The sequence below is a fragment of the Malurus melanocephalus genome, unplaced genomic scaffold (genome assembly GCF_030028575.1).
Source record: "Malurus melanocephalus ecotype Western Australia unplaced genomic scaffold, MMel_1.1 scaffold_130, whole genome shotgun sequence".
Lineage (NCBI taxonomy): Eukaryota > Metazoa > Chordata > Aves > Passeriformes > Maluridae > Malurus > Malurus melanocephalus.
This window is the reverse complement of record NW_026623362.1, coordinates 1,176,710-1,192,395: the sequence shown is the minus strand read 5'-3', so window position 1 is coordinate 1,192,395 and position 15,686 is coordinate 1,176,710. Positions and strand designations below refer to the sequence as shown.

The window sequence follows — 15,686 nt, the reverse complement described above, 5'->3', positions numbered from 1 at the left end:
TTGAAGYCATTACCTSTTGTTCTATCACTAAATATCCTTMTRAAAGATCTCTCTCAGCTCTCTTGTAGGCTCSCTTTGGGTACTGGAAGGTTCAATAAGGTSTCCCCAGAGCCTTCTCTATTCCAGGTTGGACAGCCCCAACTCCATCTGTCTGTCACASGAGAGGGGCTCCAGCCCTCTGAGCATCTTCATGGCATCCTCTGGACTTGCTGCAGCTGCTRCACATCCTTCTKMTGCTGAGAGCCCCAGAGCTGGATGCAGCACTCYAGGGGGSTCTCACCASAGTAGAAGGACAGAATCCCCTTTTTTGATCTGCCAGCCACACCTCTTTAAAGGCAGCCCCAGAAATCATCGACTCTCTGGTCTCTGAGTGCTCCCTGCTGGCTCATGTTGAGCTACTCATCCACCAACACCCCCAGTCCTTCCCCTCGGGGCTGCTCTCCATCCATTCTCCACCCAGCCTATATTTGTGCTGGGCATTGCTCTGGTCCAGGACCGAGGTCTTGGCCTGATTGAACCTCGTGAACCCACCTCTCAAGGCTGCTAGCAAGTTTTGCAGGTGCACATCACGAAGGCTTAAGGACATTTTTCCTCAAAAGTATTATTTTAAAAATGAATATGCATTATAAAATTAAGTACATCATGTAAAGTTGTTTTTTTGTGAACTCCGTGATAATGAATTGTGCATACCTGAGCATACTTGAGCCCTGTCACGAAGAAACATCCTCCAGCCACCCTTGGTGAAATGGCAGTGTAGAGACACACACAGCCTTTTGCCTGCTCCAGACATGTTCTGCCTTTTTATTTTATTTTATTTTTTTTTAATTTGGTGGTACAGGGTGCTTAATTGATGAATTTTCATCAAGGAGAAAATAGGGTAATTAAGTTCAAAATATTCTTTAGAAAATTATAATAATGTGTACATAAAATTATTTGAACTGGCCTCAGTTCTTAAACCATAATCATCTTGCAGAGGCCAAGAGAAGAGTCATTGTTCTGGTTGCAAAAGCAGCCTCCATTTTTGCTACTATCAGGATAGACATAGTTGCCTACATTAATAAACTGTATTACTTAACATCTCTCACCACTACTCTTGAAGACTGCCTTTAACACCTGGGGCAAAATGTATATTAATACAAATTACTTTTGATTAAAACCATTATTATTTTAGCACAAAAAGGAAGGGGGTGGTAGAAAGGAATGTTCTCTTTTTAAATATTTAAATACTCATTATGCCAAAGTGATACAAATTACTGGCTGACTGACAACTTGCTAATAATAGCTTAAAAATGCAAATAGAGCTATTATCCCAATTGACACTAATTGGAACTCCTTTGGCAGCCTGGGAGGGCAGGACAGGAAGGTTTGATTGTTTCCTYGAGCTGGAATTGGGCTGGTAAGGAAGTGTGGGGAAGATGTGCTGTGGATAAACAGGTTGCTATCTGCAGACACCAGAATCCCTTRTGCTGTATTTCAAGGAACTGCTCTGGAGTGCTGCCTTGTGGCTATGCACAGTTTTCAGGTTTGTGGTGCTCTGGGCTGGTCTCACTCACACCTGCACAYGGCAGGCTTTGCTCGGGGTGAGCTGGCACTGTGGGAATCCAAGCTGTAAATGACAAGTCTCACAAAACAGCTAGGATGTCTTCTGGGTATTATAAAAATTCACAGTTTTAAAATCCACTGATTTACTGCATTTTTTTAAAATGCAGTCTTAGAGTAACTACATATGTATATAGTCCTTCAATAATTATTGTGTATCTTCTCCAAGCGAGGTTTGCTTCCAGAGGGTTTTGCTTGAATTTTAATGCTTTGGTACACAGAAACACAATGTGGCTATTGCTGTCTGAGTGTTGTAACAGTGAAAATTAAAGCATTTCTATGTGCCAAAATTTAATATCTGTGATTAAAGGTGCTCTGTTACTGAACTAGTTGTTTTCAATGCTAACTAGCTCATGAAAATAAAGTGTTGAAGGCATATTAGCATGCATTGGCTCTGAGGCGCTCTGATTGAGAATATAAGACATGAATTTATGCAGCTCTTTACCTGCTTCACACAGCTCCACCTTCTCTTGCCCTTTGGGTGATRTCTCCATTGTTAACATATARTTGGACTTGACAATCTTAAGGGTYTTTTSCAACTTAAATGCTTTTATRATAAGRTGGYGCAGCTGTATCCTTTAACTTTCTTKTAGCTGAAATAACARYGCAAAAAATGGTTTAGATAGAAAAAAAAAACCAGAAAAACAACTTTTTCTTCTCCAAATATTTTTCTCAGCATCTAACATTATAATTGGTGAAGTTTCCTTGCACTTAGGTAGCACCTTGAGAAGTGGCTGGTTATGTACACGGTGTGCATTGCGTTTCCAGCTCAGCCAAGTCACCTCACCTTGCTGGGCTTCCTCCCTCCGTGCTTCTGGGAAAGCGTGAAGCACCGTGACAGATGAAGAGTTTTGTTGTCTAACAGTCTGTTCACATTTCATTTCTTCCATATGCAGTAAGTGGAAATGTTGTTTAATTTRGAGATGGATGTAGAAAGCAAAAGCTGATGTTTTTTGCACGCTGTGTACTTCTCTTTAGAAAAAAGTTTCTGAGCTGGGTTATTCTGACATCAAATATCTGTCAGGGATGGAGCAGTGATAATTTTTGATGAATATTGTGATGAATTTCACACAGCCGCTCCAGCTGACAAATGTTTCAGTCTCTATCAAAAATATTAAAAGAATAATGTACAGAGCTTTTCTTCCCTGAAAGCTGTAGGTTCAAGGATATTTGCTCACTTGCTAGCAAAACCAAAAATTTTAAAAATCACTACTCTTCCAGTGAACAAGTATTTTCTATGAAGGGAAGCAAGGTCTTTTGAAGATAACATGAGGACATGGGTCTGTATCCAGAACTGCAGGTGGCTGCATCCCGACACAGTACAGTTGTGGGGAAGGAACCACTGTGTGCTCTTATCCTGTCACTCTGTGAGACATTTGTCAGTGCAGTGTGTAATATTATGGCTAAGGGAATTGCTGTCATTAGTAGAGATTTTGGTCATTACTGAAGTTTGCACTGGTATGTCTTAATGCTGAAGCAGTTAGCCATCATTTAAGAGAGTTTGCATTTAAAAAATGGCTTGTGCTAGCTCTGAAAGAGCTGTTACTGGCATATTCTGAATAAACAGCATTATAAAGAATTACATCAATAATTTACAAAAAAAACCTCTTGATGTTATTCTGCCCTAGCTCATGATGGCTAGGAGCTGGGTTCCTGCAAGATCCCTATGCCCAGACCTTTCCAGATCCTTCCTTTTCTCTTGGTTAGGATCATGTCGAAAAATACCAGTCTTCTGACATGAATACAGCAAAGACTTGCTTGTGGTTTCAGAGCTAGGCAAGTGCTGCAGAGCCTGAGCTCCCCAAGTCAAGTGAGGTGTCGGGGGGCAGACCCTCCTCCCAGCTCCCCAGTTCATGGGCAGTGGCTCTGGCTTTGGCTTGCCAGGGTCAGTTTGGCTGCATCTGCACCATGGACAGCAAGTATCCATAAAATGACAGAGAGATGGAGCTGAAGGAWAGGGCTGTTGGTCCTCTGTGTCTCTCCTGGGCAAGAGAGGCTTCTGAGAGCTTCACTTCATCACTCCTGCCTGGGTGGAGGGGAATGTCTGTGTGTAAGGGAGACRGTGAAGAGCAGCTGCATGTCACAATGCAGGTGATTGATGTATTTCTGGGGGAAACAGAAGCAAAAAGGATGCTGAGCATGTTGGAGGTGGGCTGTGATGTCAAACTGCCTGCAGCCTCCCCAGTGGGGACAATTACCTGCATTACTCTGGGTTTGCTCTCTAAGCTGATTTCCTAGAAAGATTTTTATTGCTTTATTTAAATCTCGCCTGCATTTTGCTGATAGATGCCCTTGCTGCAGTGTTATTGATTAGCTTATGCAGCCTGGTGGATGTCAGACTGTTGCCACCAAAARGAGCTCAGTCTGTGTCACAGTTGTGGCTGGCTGCTCTGGAGACAGTCAGGAATTTAGGGAAAGCCTCTCCAAAGTCTGCAGTGGAGCTGGAGAGCAGGCACTGCCCACAATCCATGGCACGAGAGGCCTGGGGCTGCAAGCAATGCTGTCCAACACATGAAAGTGTTTAAAACTCCTGAAAGGGACATTAAAGACAGCAAAAATTATTAAAAACTCTCCTTGAAATACTCAATAGTCTATAGACTATATTGCTTGAGACGAAAGGCAGATAAAAGACATAACAATTCCTCTGTGAGTGTTCAGGATCCCAGGATATCTGTGAGGGCAAATGTTGTTGTGGAGAGGTGTTGGGAGTGAGTCTGCAGTAGGGACAGGCAGCTGGGCTGGATGCCTGCAGATGTGTGGGATTTATGCACCTCCACATCTGGGCAGGCACTGACGTGGCACAGCCTGGCTGAGCCATCCCTGCCAGCTGAAATGTGAGCAGGATTCTTTTCTCGTGCCAGCACTGAWATGTAAGGAGGATTCTTTTTTCTATTGTTGGTAGAGTCAGTTGGAGCAATTCAGATTATGCCTCTTGGCGTGTTTGCTTTATTTCCAGCTTGGAATATATGTATGTACAAACATAAAAATCAATGGCAATTTAAAAGTTATCGTTCAAAACCCAAATTAGCACAATTCTGACATTATTTTGCCACCAAGAATTAAAATTRTTTGTTTCAAATGCCAGATTAAAACCGCTCAGCAGACTGACATATGAAAGGAGACTATTTTGATGACAGAGGCTCAGCCTTTCTTTCTAGAGTAAATGGTGGTCATACCATTGACATGCTTGAGGGAAGGGATGCCATCCAGAGGGACTTTGACAGGTGCCAGGAGTGAGCCCATGTGAATGTCACGACATTCAGCAAGGCCAAGTGTAGGGTCCCACAGCTGGGTCAGGGCAATCCCAAGAACAAATACAGGCTGGGCAGAGAATGGGTGGAGAACAGTCCGGAGGAAAAGGACCTGGGGCTCTTTGTGGATGAGAGACTCAGCATGAAGCAGCTCACAACCCAGAAAGACAAGCTCATCTTGGGCTGAATCCAAAGCAGTGTGGGCAGCACGGAGAGGGAGGTGATTCTGTCCTTCTGCTCTGCTTGGTGAGACCCCACCTGGAACATCCAGCTCTGGGGTCCCCAGCACAGGAAAGACCTGTTGGAGTGAGTCCAGAGGAGGGGCATGAAGATGATCAGATATTTGAATCGAAAGAGGGTAGACTTGGGCTGGTTTTAAGGAAGGAATTCCTTGCAATGAGGGTGGTGAGACTTTGCAACRGGTTGCCCAGAGAAGTTGTGGGTGCTCCATCCCTGGGAGTGTTCAGTGTCAATTTGGTTGGGGCTCTGAGCAACCTGGTCTAGTGGAAGGTGTCCCTGTCCATGGCATGGAGTTGGACTAGATGGCACTAAAGGTGCCTTCCAACCCAAATCCTTCTATGTTTTTTTTTTCCAGAAAATTCAGTCCTGTTTACTGGATGTTGTTATTTAGTACCTGTGTTTTCTTTCAAATACATAAAGCCCACTGTCTGTTTGTGGGYTTTGCAGTGGTTTATTCTACAGCAGGGAGGCTTTTGAGATGTGCAGGCTGAAGGGAGTGAATGGTGAGGCTTTTGCTTTCCTCTCTATGTCTCGCAATTCAGCACACATGGACCATGATCTCTGTGAGCACCAGGGACCTCCAGACAAGGGAAACAGCATTTTAAAGCTTTTTTTCTTTCTTTTTACCCTTCACTGAGCATTACTCAACATGATTTCCACAGTCCTTTAGCTGTTCTGCTAGCCCTGCAGTCAGCTTCCCCTTCTCACTGAGCTCAGTGGGAGCTCATAGAGAAGTTTATTAGGCTGAAAATTAGCCCTGGCAAGACAAAGAGCTGCCAGAGTGCCAGTACAAACACTGTGTCTCACATGAGTCTGGTCCCTGCCACAAATCAGCCTCAGTTTCCCCCACCTTGCTGGATCTGGCTCCTCCCTAGCTGCAAGTGGAATCTGTTTTAAGCACGGGCAGGCTTAGGCACTGTTTCTGACCCAGCAGGAGCAAGGGCTTGCACCTACCCGCTCTGATGGGGGTGGCTGTGATGCTGCCTCAGATAACCTTGAAAATGGAGRTTTATGAGTTCACTTCCAAAATAGAAAAAAACAACTTATTTTTACATTTAGTTTGTATACTTTGACTGTTTCCACTGGTGATTTATCTGCAGTGAAAGCTTGCATCATAGCATCAGAGAAGTATGGCTTGTAGTGGGGGAAAAAGAGATAGAGCTCCATCTTCTTGGCAGCTGGTGAGATGTATGTAGCATTTCAGGACTATCCTGGATATACTGTCACCAGACATTTTAATTAAAAAGATAATTAGTCACATTTATTTTTTTCTGTTATATTGCGTGGATTCATGCCAACAGGTACTTTTATTGTAAATCTGAGGGACARAATTTATTAAGAGCTTGGCTTTCGAATAATCAACCTACAATATTGGATTAATTCCACAGCAAATTATTCCCCTTGGAGCACGGGGATCCATCATGCCCTTTCCATTCAGTCAATACATTCCATGATTTCCATTGGGTTTAGAATGAACAGCACCTTGTGTGACCTGGAGCAATCCCAGGAACTCCTACCTTCAGCAACAAATCCCTCAAACATTCACCAAACACCCGAGGAGRCTTACAGCCTCTCTGCAAAAGGAAATCATTAATCTGATACTTTCCTACAGTCTCAGACCACTGTTGCTTGGATCCAAATCTCATTCCAGACCAGCGTGGGAAATAACTCCATCACTATCACCAAAGGAAGTATGTTGCAAAAGCCCCAGAGTAGTTTTTATTTAAAATGTTACTATCATAAAATTCCAGACTATGAAATTAAGACCTTGGATTCCCATTCAAACATTACTCATCCCCCTTTTCAAAAGATACAGATACATAATCACAGAACATAAAACATGCTGCAGTGATACAAATATATTTTTTGATACAGAAATTACAGTACATTATAAACCATGAAAACAAATTGAGGCACTAGACTGAACATCAGTTCTGTTCTGCACTAGCTGTGAAGCTGATAGACTCGCTTTCAATGAACAAAAGAATACTTGCTTCTTCAGTAAACATAACTTCACGGGTCATATCAAACAATGTGCTTTGTTGTGAGACATCACCAGGGTTGCTGGTCCTTTCAGAACCACAACACACCTACACAACACGTGTCACTGCCACGATATGAAAAATAATAGCTTTATTGAATGTACAACTAAAAAAAAAAAAAAAAAACCAACCCCCTTCAATTATTAAATAAATAATTAATTCATACAGTGGTTAGTTTATATTACACTGCATTGGCCATTAGAACAAATGAAGTTTAATAAATAATGCACGGGAATGTCTCATTTACGCCTCCGTTCGTAGTTCTGTGCTATGCTCCCTTCAGAGGACCCTGCAAAAAATAAAGGAGATTGAAGCAAAGGTACAGCCTGGCTTAAACCCCAGCAAGAATGAGAAGTGTCAGMGACTGCAGCCAGCTGGGGCATCACCAGACCCCAGTGATGTGTTTGGAACAGAGATGAGGGCTCCTGGCCCAGCCCTGAGCTGCTTTGATTTGGTTTTACCTCTCAGACTACGCTGACCTCCAGGAGGCTGAAGGTCTGAACAGTGTTTTCAACCTCTCATCTGCAGAGCTGCTTGAAGCCCCATTTACACAGAGTCCCTTTCCCTCCGAGTAATTCAGGTAACTGATGGGATCTGAGCAATCAGGTCAGTTTGTGGTAGAGGCCTCCTGGACAGACATATCCACCTTCATTCCTGCCATCAGCTCCTTGCCAGGTTGAACCCTCCCTGTCCACAAGCCCTGCACACAGGGATAACTTCAACTAAACATTGAGGCAGGAGCCAAGCYCCTCAGATGTACTCAGACAACCATGTGCACTAGTTGCAGGCTAAAATAGTCTTTAGTAACATATTTGATGTTTGGTAGTGGTAGATCTCTCCTTCTTGCTCTTTTAAAATGAGAGCAAAACTCAGAGAGCCCTTCTTGGGCACGGCTGTCCCCAGACCAGGGACTGAAACATCAGCACYCCATGCCTTGGCATGTGAGGCTTTAAATCAGCAACAGGCTCACACCCAGAGGGACAGCGTGAACTCCTCGTGCTCAGGGGCTTTTTGCACAAGAAAACAACAGCATGGGGTAAAGGTCSTCTCCAGTTTAGTATCTTCCAGCAGGGAGAAGGGTAATCCTAACACTCATTATTCCTGATCTCRCTTTGATTACACAGTCCTTAGGACCTATCTTCTTCTTCAGCAGAGCAGAAGCAACTTCTTACCATTTCCTCCTCAAGGAATCAGGCAGAAAAGCTGTGAATTCTAGTTTTACCTGTCAGACAGGTATTACATAGCCCAGCAAAGTAAAACATCATTATTCCCTTTTGTTMGAAATACCACATAACAGTATCCTGACTATAACAGCAATTTTGAAATTAGGGCAATAAAATCTTCACATTTTTTAAAAACATTTTCTGTATTTTACATTCTCATATTAATGTAAATGTARTCCCAGTGGAAACCAAACCCAATTTATTACTTACAGGCTATTTACTTTTGTGATAGCAGATATATTTACAGGTATTATGCATTTAATAGCTATTGCTGCCACGGATAAAATTGTACAAAATTATTCATGATACATAGCAATTTGCAAAATAATGCAGAGAGCAATATTACTAGTCTTGAAGGGTGTTTAATTGAAAATAAAAGTTACTGACAACCATAATTGCAGAATATAGATCACAGCATGTATCCACATAATATAAAGGTGTCAGCTAGTAATTTAACTTTTATCATCCATTTAACGAAACAGTGGCAACTRTTTCAGAGACGTGTTAGGTTTTTCATTTTTTTAGTTCCCATGCTGGAGAAACAACCGATACTTTATGGTTCACAGTGAGGGATCTCCTCAGTGCAGCCCTAGAGCACAGGGGAGGCAGAGCTATGGGGAGTTTCCCACAGGGGTTTTGTGCACCAGGGGAGAGGAGAATTCTGCCCGGTGTGGATGCTATAGCAAAATAACACAAATTCAAGGTATTCATTCAGAGTTTAAAATGCTTTAGGTGAAGTGAAAAGTTGGGAGAGGCTGTGAATRTTTGAAAGCCTGATCTGCAGAATGAGGTGGTGTTCATGGCAAAGCTCTGTTCTTTCACCTTCCACTCCCAGTATTAGGAACAATGACCTCCAGATATACTGAAGGTATCCCTTCAGCTGATGAGACCTGGATTTAGACCACAAGTTTAAATGAGCTTTGCATTTTCAGCCTCTGAATTTTTCTTGGGATATCAGTAAAATTTAGGGTTTTTTCTTGTATTAGCATTTGAGGTGCAGCAAAGGGCAGTAATGAACGTGGGGAATTCTACCTGAGCTTGCCTGCAGCTCAGACMAGTCTGGTTATCTCAAGCATTGGAGTGAAGCAAACCCTGAAATATCTTGGGTGACAAAGAAAATCCTAATTCTTTYTCAGAGAGCTCTGGGTCTACCCTTCATAAAAACTGCTTCTTCCATCCGCTGGGAGAGAACAAAGAGGCAACGGAATGAAGAGGCTGTAWATCACCAAGTACCAGATTTCATCAAATACATACCAGAATTTAAAGATCTTTTGCCCATAAGTCCAACAAAGGAGTCTGTTTTATGCCCTGAAAAAATATATTTAGGGGTGTTTTAATACATTTTAACTAGTCAGGCTTTTAAAATAACAGGTTCTTGCAAGAAAGGAAGACAGGCTCCAAAACTGTTTATGTCACAGACCCGTTGTTCACATCACTCTCAGAAAACAGAAAATGAACATCAATCTGACTAATCAGATCAAACAGGATAGACCAAGGCACAGGCCAGTTAGTGGACACCTCATCAGCTTAGACAGACTTCTTGTTTTGGGTCTTCAGGTTTTTTAAGTATAATGGAAAAACAGCGGCCACTAACAGATTCTTATTTCTCTCCCAGTACAATTCCTAYTGATGTGAGCAAATGCACAAGAAGGCAGTGTCTTGGTATAGCCTGCATCTGTGTGATGCATCTCTTCTACCCGTTGTTGTTTCATTTCTGTAAGATGGAAGAAAATGCTCCCTCGCAGGTCAGGTGGAGCCCTTGCTGGAGAGRAAGCCAATGGGACTCTCTGTCTGGACACGTCTGAGCTAGACAGTCTGGCTCTATTTTTGGAATATTTATAAGTTCAGATATTACCTCCCTGTCCCATTAGTACTTCTCAAGACACTGGAGGAGTAGAGGATAAATTACTCCAAGTTTTGGCCTACAGTACTTATCAGGTTATAGCAGTAGCTATAGTTTCAGAGGAGGAATGAAAATGAACTATTCTTCTTTATCTAAATTGGCTTTTGAGACACACTTACAAGTTTCTCTTTGGAAAGAATTTTACTTGGCTAATTCATATACAAAGTAAGATCCTCAGACCTCACATTAATTCAAGCTGAAGCAGTTTCAGAAAACTATAATTTTTTACTTTAGTCAGAAGGTTATTTGGCATGAGATTTGTATCAGACTCTTTATTTGGTCTTCCAGTGCATAATGCTACTGAAAGCATCATGTGGAAAACAGAACACAGGGGCAGTTGTTGACCTCTGCAGAGACAGGAGGTTTCACAGAATATACAATAATTTTTACTTATTAAAAAATCTCCCTGTCTCTCTTTAAAGGTCTTTGGATAATTTCATGAAATAAAACTACCATTGTGCAGAGCAAGGTAACAYCACAGGTGTTGTTAGCATCTCCTGCTTGGTGCTACGCAGAAGCAGAGCAAGGCACACTTAATAATGGGGCAAAACATGGCTCTTCATAAGGCAGCACATCATCAATCAGCCCCTACTGTGAGCAGGGGTCTGATTTGCAGCCAGACAATGCTGTGAGCACAGAATCTCTCGTGTGAGGACACGGGCCCTCCCATGAAAGCATTCTTGGGGATTTGGGAATTCATTATTCTAATTTTCCAGATTTTGCCATCTTAATTGCTCCTCTCTGAGCCTGGCAGCAAGCCTGCCTTGCCAGTGAGAGAGGCTTACAAAATYCCCCCCTGGGAAATAAGAGAGAGCTGCAACATCCGCATATTAATATGGATTGAAATCTCAAAGCTTGCGGCAGCTCAGATGAGATCCAGGCTCACAGTGGCACTAGGGGGGAGGTTTCAATCCTTGAACAGATCATTCCTCCACCAGTGCTGCTGCCAATCCCTAGCTGAAACCAGCCACCTTCTAACTAATCCTGTCAAATACACTGTTCTCTATCTGAATATCTTCTAATGATTACTTTAAATATTTGTAATTTTTCAACTTACTTTTGTGAGAGATCGGGCCATATCCTGATTAGAAGAGGAATGGAAAGAGAAAAAAASAGAAATAAAGAGTTGTTACAAAAGGACTGGCATATACGTATGATGCTACTGCAATGCTTTGAAGAATTGAATACAAAAACTARTCTACCCGTATTCCACTTAAGGGAAATTAAGGTGATGGTTTACAACTGCATTTCCCTTTGAAGAGACTACAAAGACTTGTTCTAGCTAAACCCACACAATTTAGATTAGTTTAGCTCCCATTTCTTCGATCAATTCTTGGTTCAATAAATATGTAGAAAACAGCAATAATTTTAATCTCAACCAGTTTCCAAACTTGGGTGATACAATGGCATTTATGCTGACCTATGAATTATCATGCTATCCCTTACTGGGATTTACATGCTGTAATTGGTGTACACTTAAGACTTTCGGGTCCTCTATTTTCTAGTTGGTGAGTTTATCTTGTATAAAACCTGAGTTAAACAATCAAACAAAAAAAGCCTAAACCCAAGTAATCCTCATGGCAGTTTATGAAAAAGGCATAATACATTAAACCCGAGCGATAACCGTGTAAAGTTTGGGCAGGCACTGGGAGAAGAAGCGTGCGGAGAGGCGTGAGCAGCATCCAGCCCCGTGCCCCGCTCACCGGCATCCCTCTTGCCCATGAGGCCGAAGAACTGCTGGGGCCGGGGTCTCCGGGCCATCCTCTGCAGGAAATGCTCCAGGGGCAGCGGCAGCTCCTCCTGCGGGGCGACAGCGGCCGGCGCTCAGTGCAGACCCCGCACTCCGGCACCGARCCCCGGGCACCGAACCCCTCGCTCCCGCACCCCGCGGGGCCGCCGGGGCTCACCTTCGCCTGGTCACCGTCGGACCAGTCGGACCAGTAGCTGAGATCGTCGGTGGTTCCCATCTCCTCGCCCAACGCCTGCGCCGAGGCCAGGAGGAGCACGGCGAGAGCCAGCGGGAGCCTCATCGCCGCCTCGACGTCCTGCGGGGACGGAGGTTGGAGCCCTGGGGGTACGCGCACAGCCCCGCACACACTCGCACACACACAAACTCACACGCAGCTCCCCAGGGCACACCTGGGCACGCACTGCCCCGCAGGTATCGCCCCAGAGCGCCGAGTCGCACCGGCACCCCTGCCCCGACTGCTGCGGACGCGTCTGGATGGACTCACACCCCACACATCAGACCGGCAAGCAGCCCGGTGTGCACACAGGACACACACACAGAGCCAGCGACACCCTCCACACGGACATGCTGGGGAGACAGAAACAAACCCTCACACGTCTATGGACATCCAGGTATCCACACCTTCCCGAATATACCCATCTCCCTCATACACACATCCAGGTAGGCATGCCTCTACTTATAAACTCACACRAAGAGCTAGACATCTTAAATGCTCACACCCACCTAGGGATGCAGCTCTCCACACACCSGCAAACACAGAGACACATCTGTCCAGCGGTGCACACTCACCCCTTCGCACATCCAGACACGCACAAAAACACGCTGGCACATCCACAGGTGCGCACGTACGGACACACAAGAGCGGATAGGCACCCCCCGCAGACGCACACACATATAGACCCGGACAGAGAAGTTCACACGGACACCCCCTCACAGCCTCAGGACAAGCGGACCCCTCGCACACGGGCACGGCCGGCCGGGCTCCCGCAGCGCACGCACCGTCTGCAGCGGGAGGGCGGGCGCTGCTCTCCGAGCGCATTGGCCGGCCGTGCGAGCGCTTCCCGCTTTATATACCTGCAGACGGGGAGGGCCGAGGCAGCCTCATTTGCCTAAATGCAATTACCCCCGGTTTTATGGTCCCAGCCCCGTGACAGCCCCCGCCCCGGTGACAGCCCCCGCCCCCCTCTCCCTCTCCCGCGGTGCCTCCCGGCTCTGCCCGGGGCAGGCAGTGCGGGCGGATCCCCCGGCTGCTCCCTCCCGCCGGAGCCCCGCGCCCTCGGGGCCGCCCCGCACCGTCCGCGTCCCGTCTGGCTGCGGACCGGGGTGAGGATGTGATGTGGGTGCGGGATGAGGGTGAGGATGTAAAGGTGCAGATGCCGCTTTTCACTTCTGCCACCCCGCCCCGCTCCCCCAGGGCAGGGAGAGATGCTCTCCGCTGCGAGCGATACCGCCGGCAGGGAGAGCAGCGGGACGGGGCCGGGGAGCAGCGGGAAGAGAGCCCCGACCGCCCGATCGAGGGGCAGCCTCCCGTGCCTGGGCCAGTTCCTTCCCCGGGTCTGTCTGCCCCGTGCCGCTGCTCAGGCAGCCCCAGCCCACCGGGACCAGAAATGAGGGATGCGCGAAGCTGAGGAAGGCCACACCGGGTGGGTGCCGCGTTTGGGGGGACAGACACTCCAGGTATGGTGTGGTGTGTGTGCAGAGGGGCTGCTGCCGCCGAGCACCAGGCGAACACCCGTACTGGAAATGAGCCAGTGTCTCTTGCAGCACATCCCTGCCTGCATCCTTCCCCTGTAACAGCTTTGTGCTACTGCTGGCATTCAGCTCAGGTAACTGGTCAGGTTATTATCTGTTTCACAGTTGCTCTATCTTACCTCTCCAAGGTCAGCTGCACAGTTAACTTCTCGGTTAACCTTGTCAGTCCCACAGCCTCCGTGTTATCAGCCTAAATTTGGCAGTCTGTGCAGAGTTTAGCAGGAGTTARCAATGTTTCTTTTGATAAAGAACGGAATGCTCAGGAGCTCCTTGGTACCATCACTCTGCTTGCTCCAGGATGGTGCCCTTAGGCTTACAGTGGGAAACTTCCTCTCTAAGGACTGTTCTTTGGCATGTAATTGTGGATCCAAGGGGTACCCAGAGCTTTGCCTAAATAAATGCATGATTAATATCAGGTCTCCCTGTTAACCAGAAATGCTTCTCATAACCCAAAGTATTCCCCAGAACTCAGTCAGGCATGAACACCAGGTTCTACACTTCGTCTATAAGACGGCACTTAAACAAGAAAGATTGTGACCCGGTGAGCTGAGGATCACTCTGATCAAAAGGGCTCCTTGAGAGTGTGGYTGAGAAAAAGAATGGTTTGGAGAAGCCCAGCAAGGCACTTCATGCAGCCCAAGCACCTGCACTGGGCCCCTCTGTTGAGACCTTGAGCATGGGTGGTGAGAATGCTCCTCATTCTGACTATCAACAAGCTGGCACAAATCTACAATGTTTTTTGCAGCTCTGGGAACCCAAACCATCATATTTTCATGCTGCAGCTTTGCAGCATTCCCTTTGATGTGTGGACTTTGAAGCCTCTTGAAGAAAAATTGTTTTCTTGTGTTATTTTTTTCATTAAACCTTGTTTTTTGTTTACTGCAGGGACAACAGGACACAGGTCAGATATATCAAACCAGGATTGCCAGTCCTTCAAATGTTCCTGAATCCCATGTYTCTCAGAAATCCTGAGAATTCCCAACTTCCTATGAAGTCAATTTYTCTCACCTGGGAGTCCATGGAAATCATAAGTTTGAATTGAAAAACATATTTGTTCTAATTCTCTAATTCAACATTTTACCAAAATGGATGTAATCATAACTTGACCTRTTCCTGAAATTACAGGAATTTTATTTTTTTGAGAGAGCAAGAGAAGAAACATTTAAAAGTGGTCCTTCCTAGTCTTCAGAGGCTTTAATGAATTCAAGTACCTTATCTTAGACATATCTAATAGTTTATGTGGAAGTGAAAAACCGACTAATAGATCAAGCTCTCTTTCTCATTTTTAAAATAAATTGGCTGTTTAATCTTTCTCTGACCTGCAATACCCAGATGTTGCACSATGAACTTTTCAGAAAGTGTGCAGATTTCATGGCTAATGAGCAAAGCTGATTTTCAGAGGGCATTTTTTTCCATGTGGAAAGGAGGTAGAAGGCTCAAATAACTAAGCAAGCTGAAGTTTCTACCTTTGTGCTGCCAGATCAGTCCTGGGGATGCACTAGAGCATGATAAAATGCCCTTTGTGTGCAAAAAAACCCCACTGTTTCACCAAAACTACCTCTGCCTTAGACTTATGATGTTAGCAGCTTCATGCCTATGAGTAACCTTRTGAATAAACATGTGAGCTCAAAGGCAGGTACAAGATGAATATTCCTTCTCTGTGGTGAATATTCCTTCTCCATCCATGCTCAGGCACAGACCCCACCCTTCTGTTACAGTCAGACCATGTGATTTGTAACAACCAGCGTGAAGATTTGTCAGTGAAACAAGAGATCATTAGACCCAAAATAACCCTAATAAGGGTTGACATTTCCTGTGCAAGTGACAGAGAAAGGTGCCTTCAGAGTCCTTATCCAGAGATTTCCTTAATCAAGGATAGGAACTGGACGGAAGTGTCTGTTGTGGCTTGAATCTCAGCTCTAATGG

At 45.2% G+C, this 15,686-nt stretch overlaps 1 protein-coding gene across 2 annotated transcripts; it reads right to left on the bottom strand.

Annotated features, from left to right (window-relative positions):
- Positions 1-6,392: 6,392 nt before the first annotated feature.
- On the bottom strand, positions 6,393-13,036 carry TAC1 (tachykinin precursor 1). 2 transcript variants are annotated; one of them, XM_057370676.1, is made up of 6 exons: positions 13,008-13,036; positions 12,166-12,303; positions 11,962-12,058; positions 11,316-11,339; positions 9,610-9,663; positions 6,393-7,421 (listed from the first exon to the last, which is right to left on the bottom strand). In XM_057370676.1, the coding sequence occupies exons 2-6, from the start codon at positions 12,286-12,288 to the stop codon at positions 7,372-7,374; spliced, it is 348 nt and encodes a 115-aa protein (XP_057226659.1). In that variant the 5' UTR covers positions 12,289-12,303; positions 13,008-13,036; the 3' UTR covers positions 6,393-7,371. The 2 variants fall into 2 exon arrangements, with proteins under 2 accessions (XP_057226659.1, XP_057226660.1); XM_057370677.1 differs by lacking the exon at positions 9,610-9,663.
- Positions 13,037-15,686: the final 2,650 nt, after the last annotated feature.

What these genes read in the sequence shown, in the direction of transcription:
- TAC1 (XM_057370676.1), bottom strand. Translation starts at nt 12,288, where the DNA reads ATGAGGCTCCCGCTGGCTCTCGCCGTGCTCCTCCTGGCCTCGGCGCAG. An exon ending in CATGGGCAAGAGGGATGCCG is followed by an intron (nt 11,340 to 11,961) that starts GTGAGCGGGGCA and finishes TCTTCTAATCAG; the next exon opens with GATATGGCCCGATCTCTCAC. An exon ending in TGGCCCGATCTCTCACAAAA is followed by an intron (nt 9,664 to 11,315) that starts GTAAGTTGAAAA and finishes ATATTTTTTCAG; the next exon opens with GGCATAAAACAGACTCCTTT.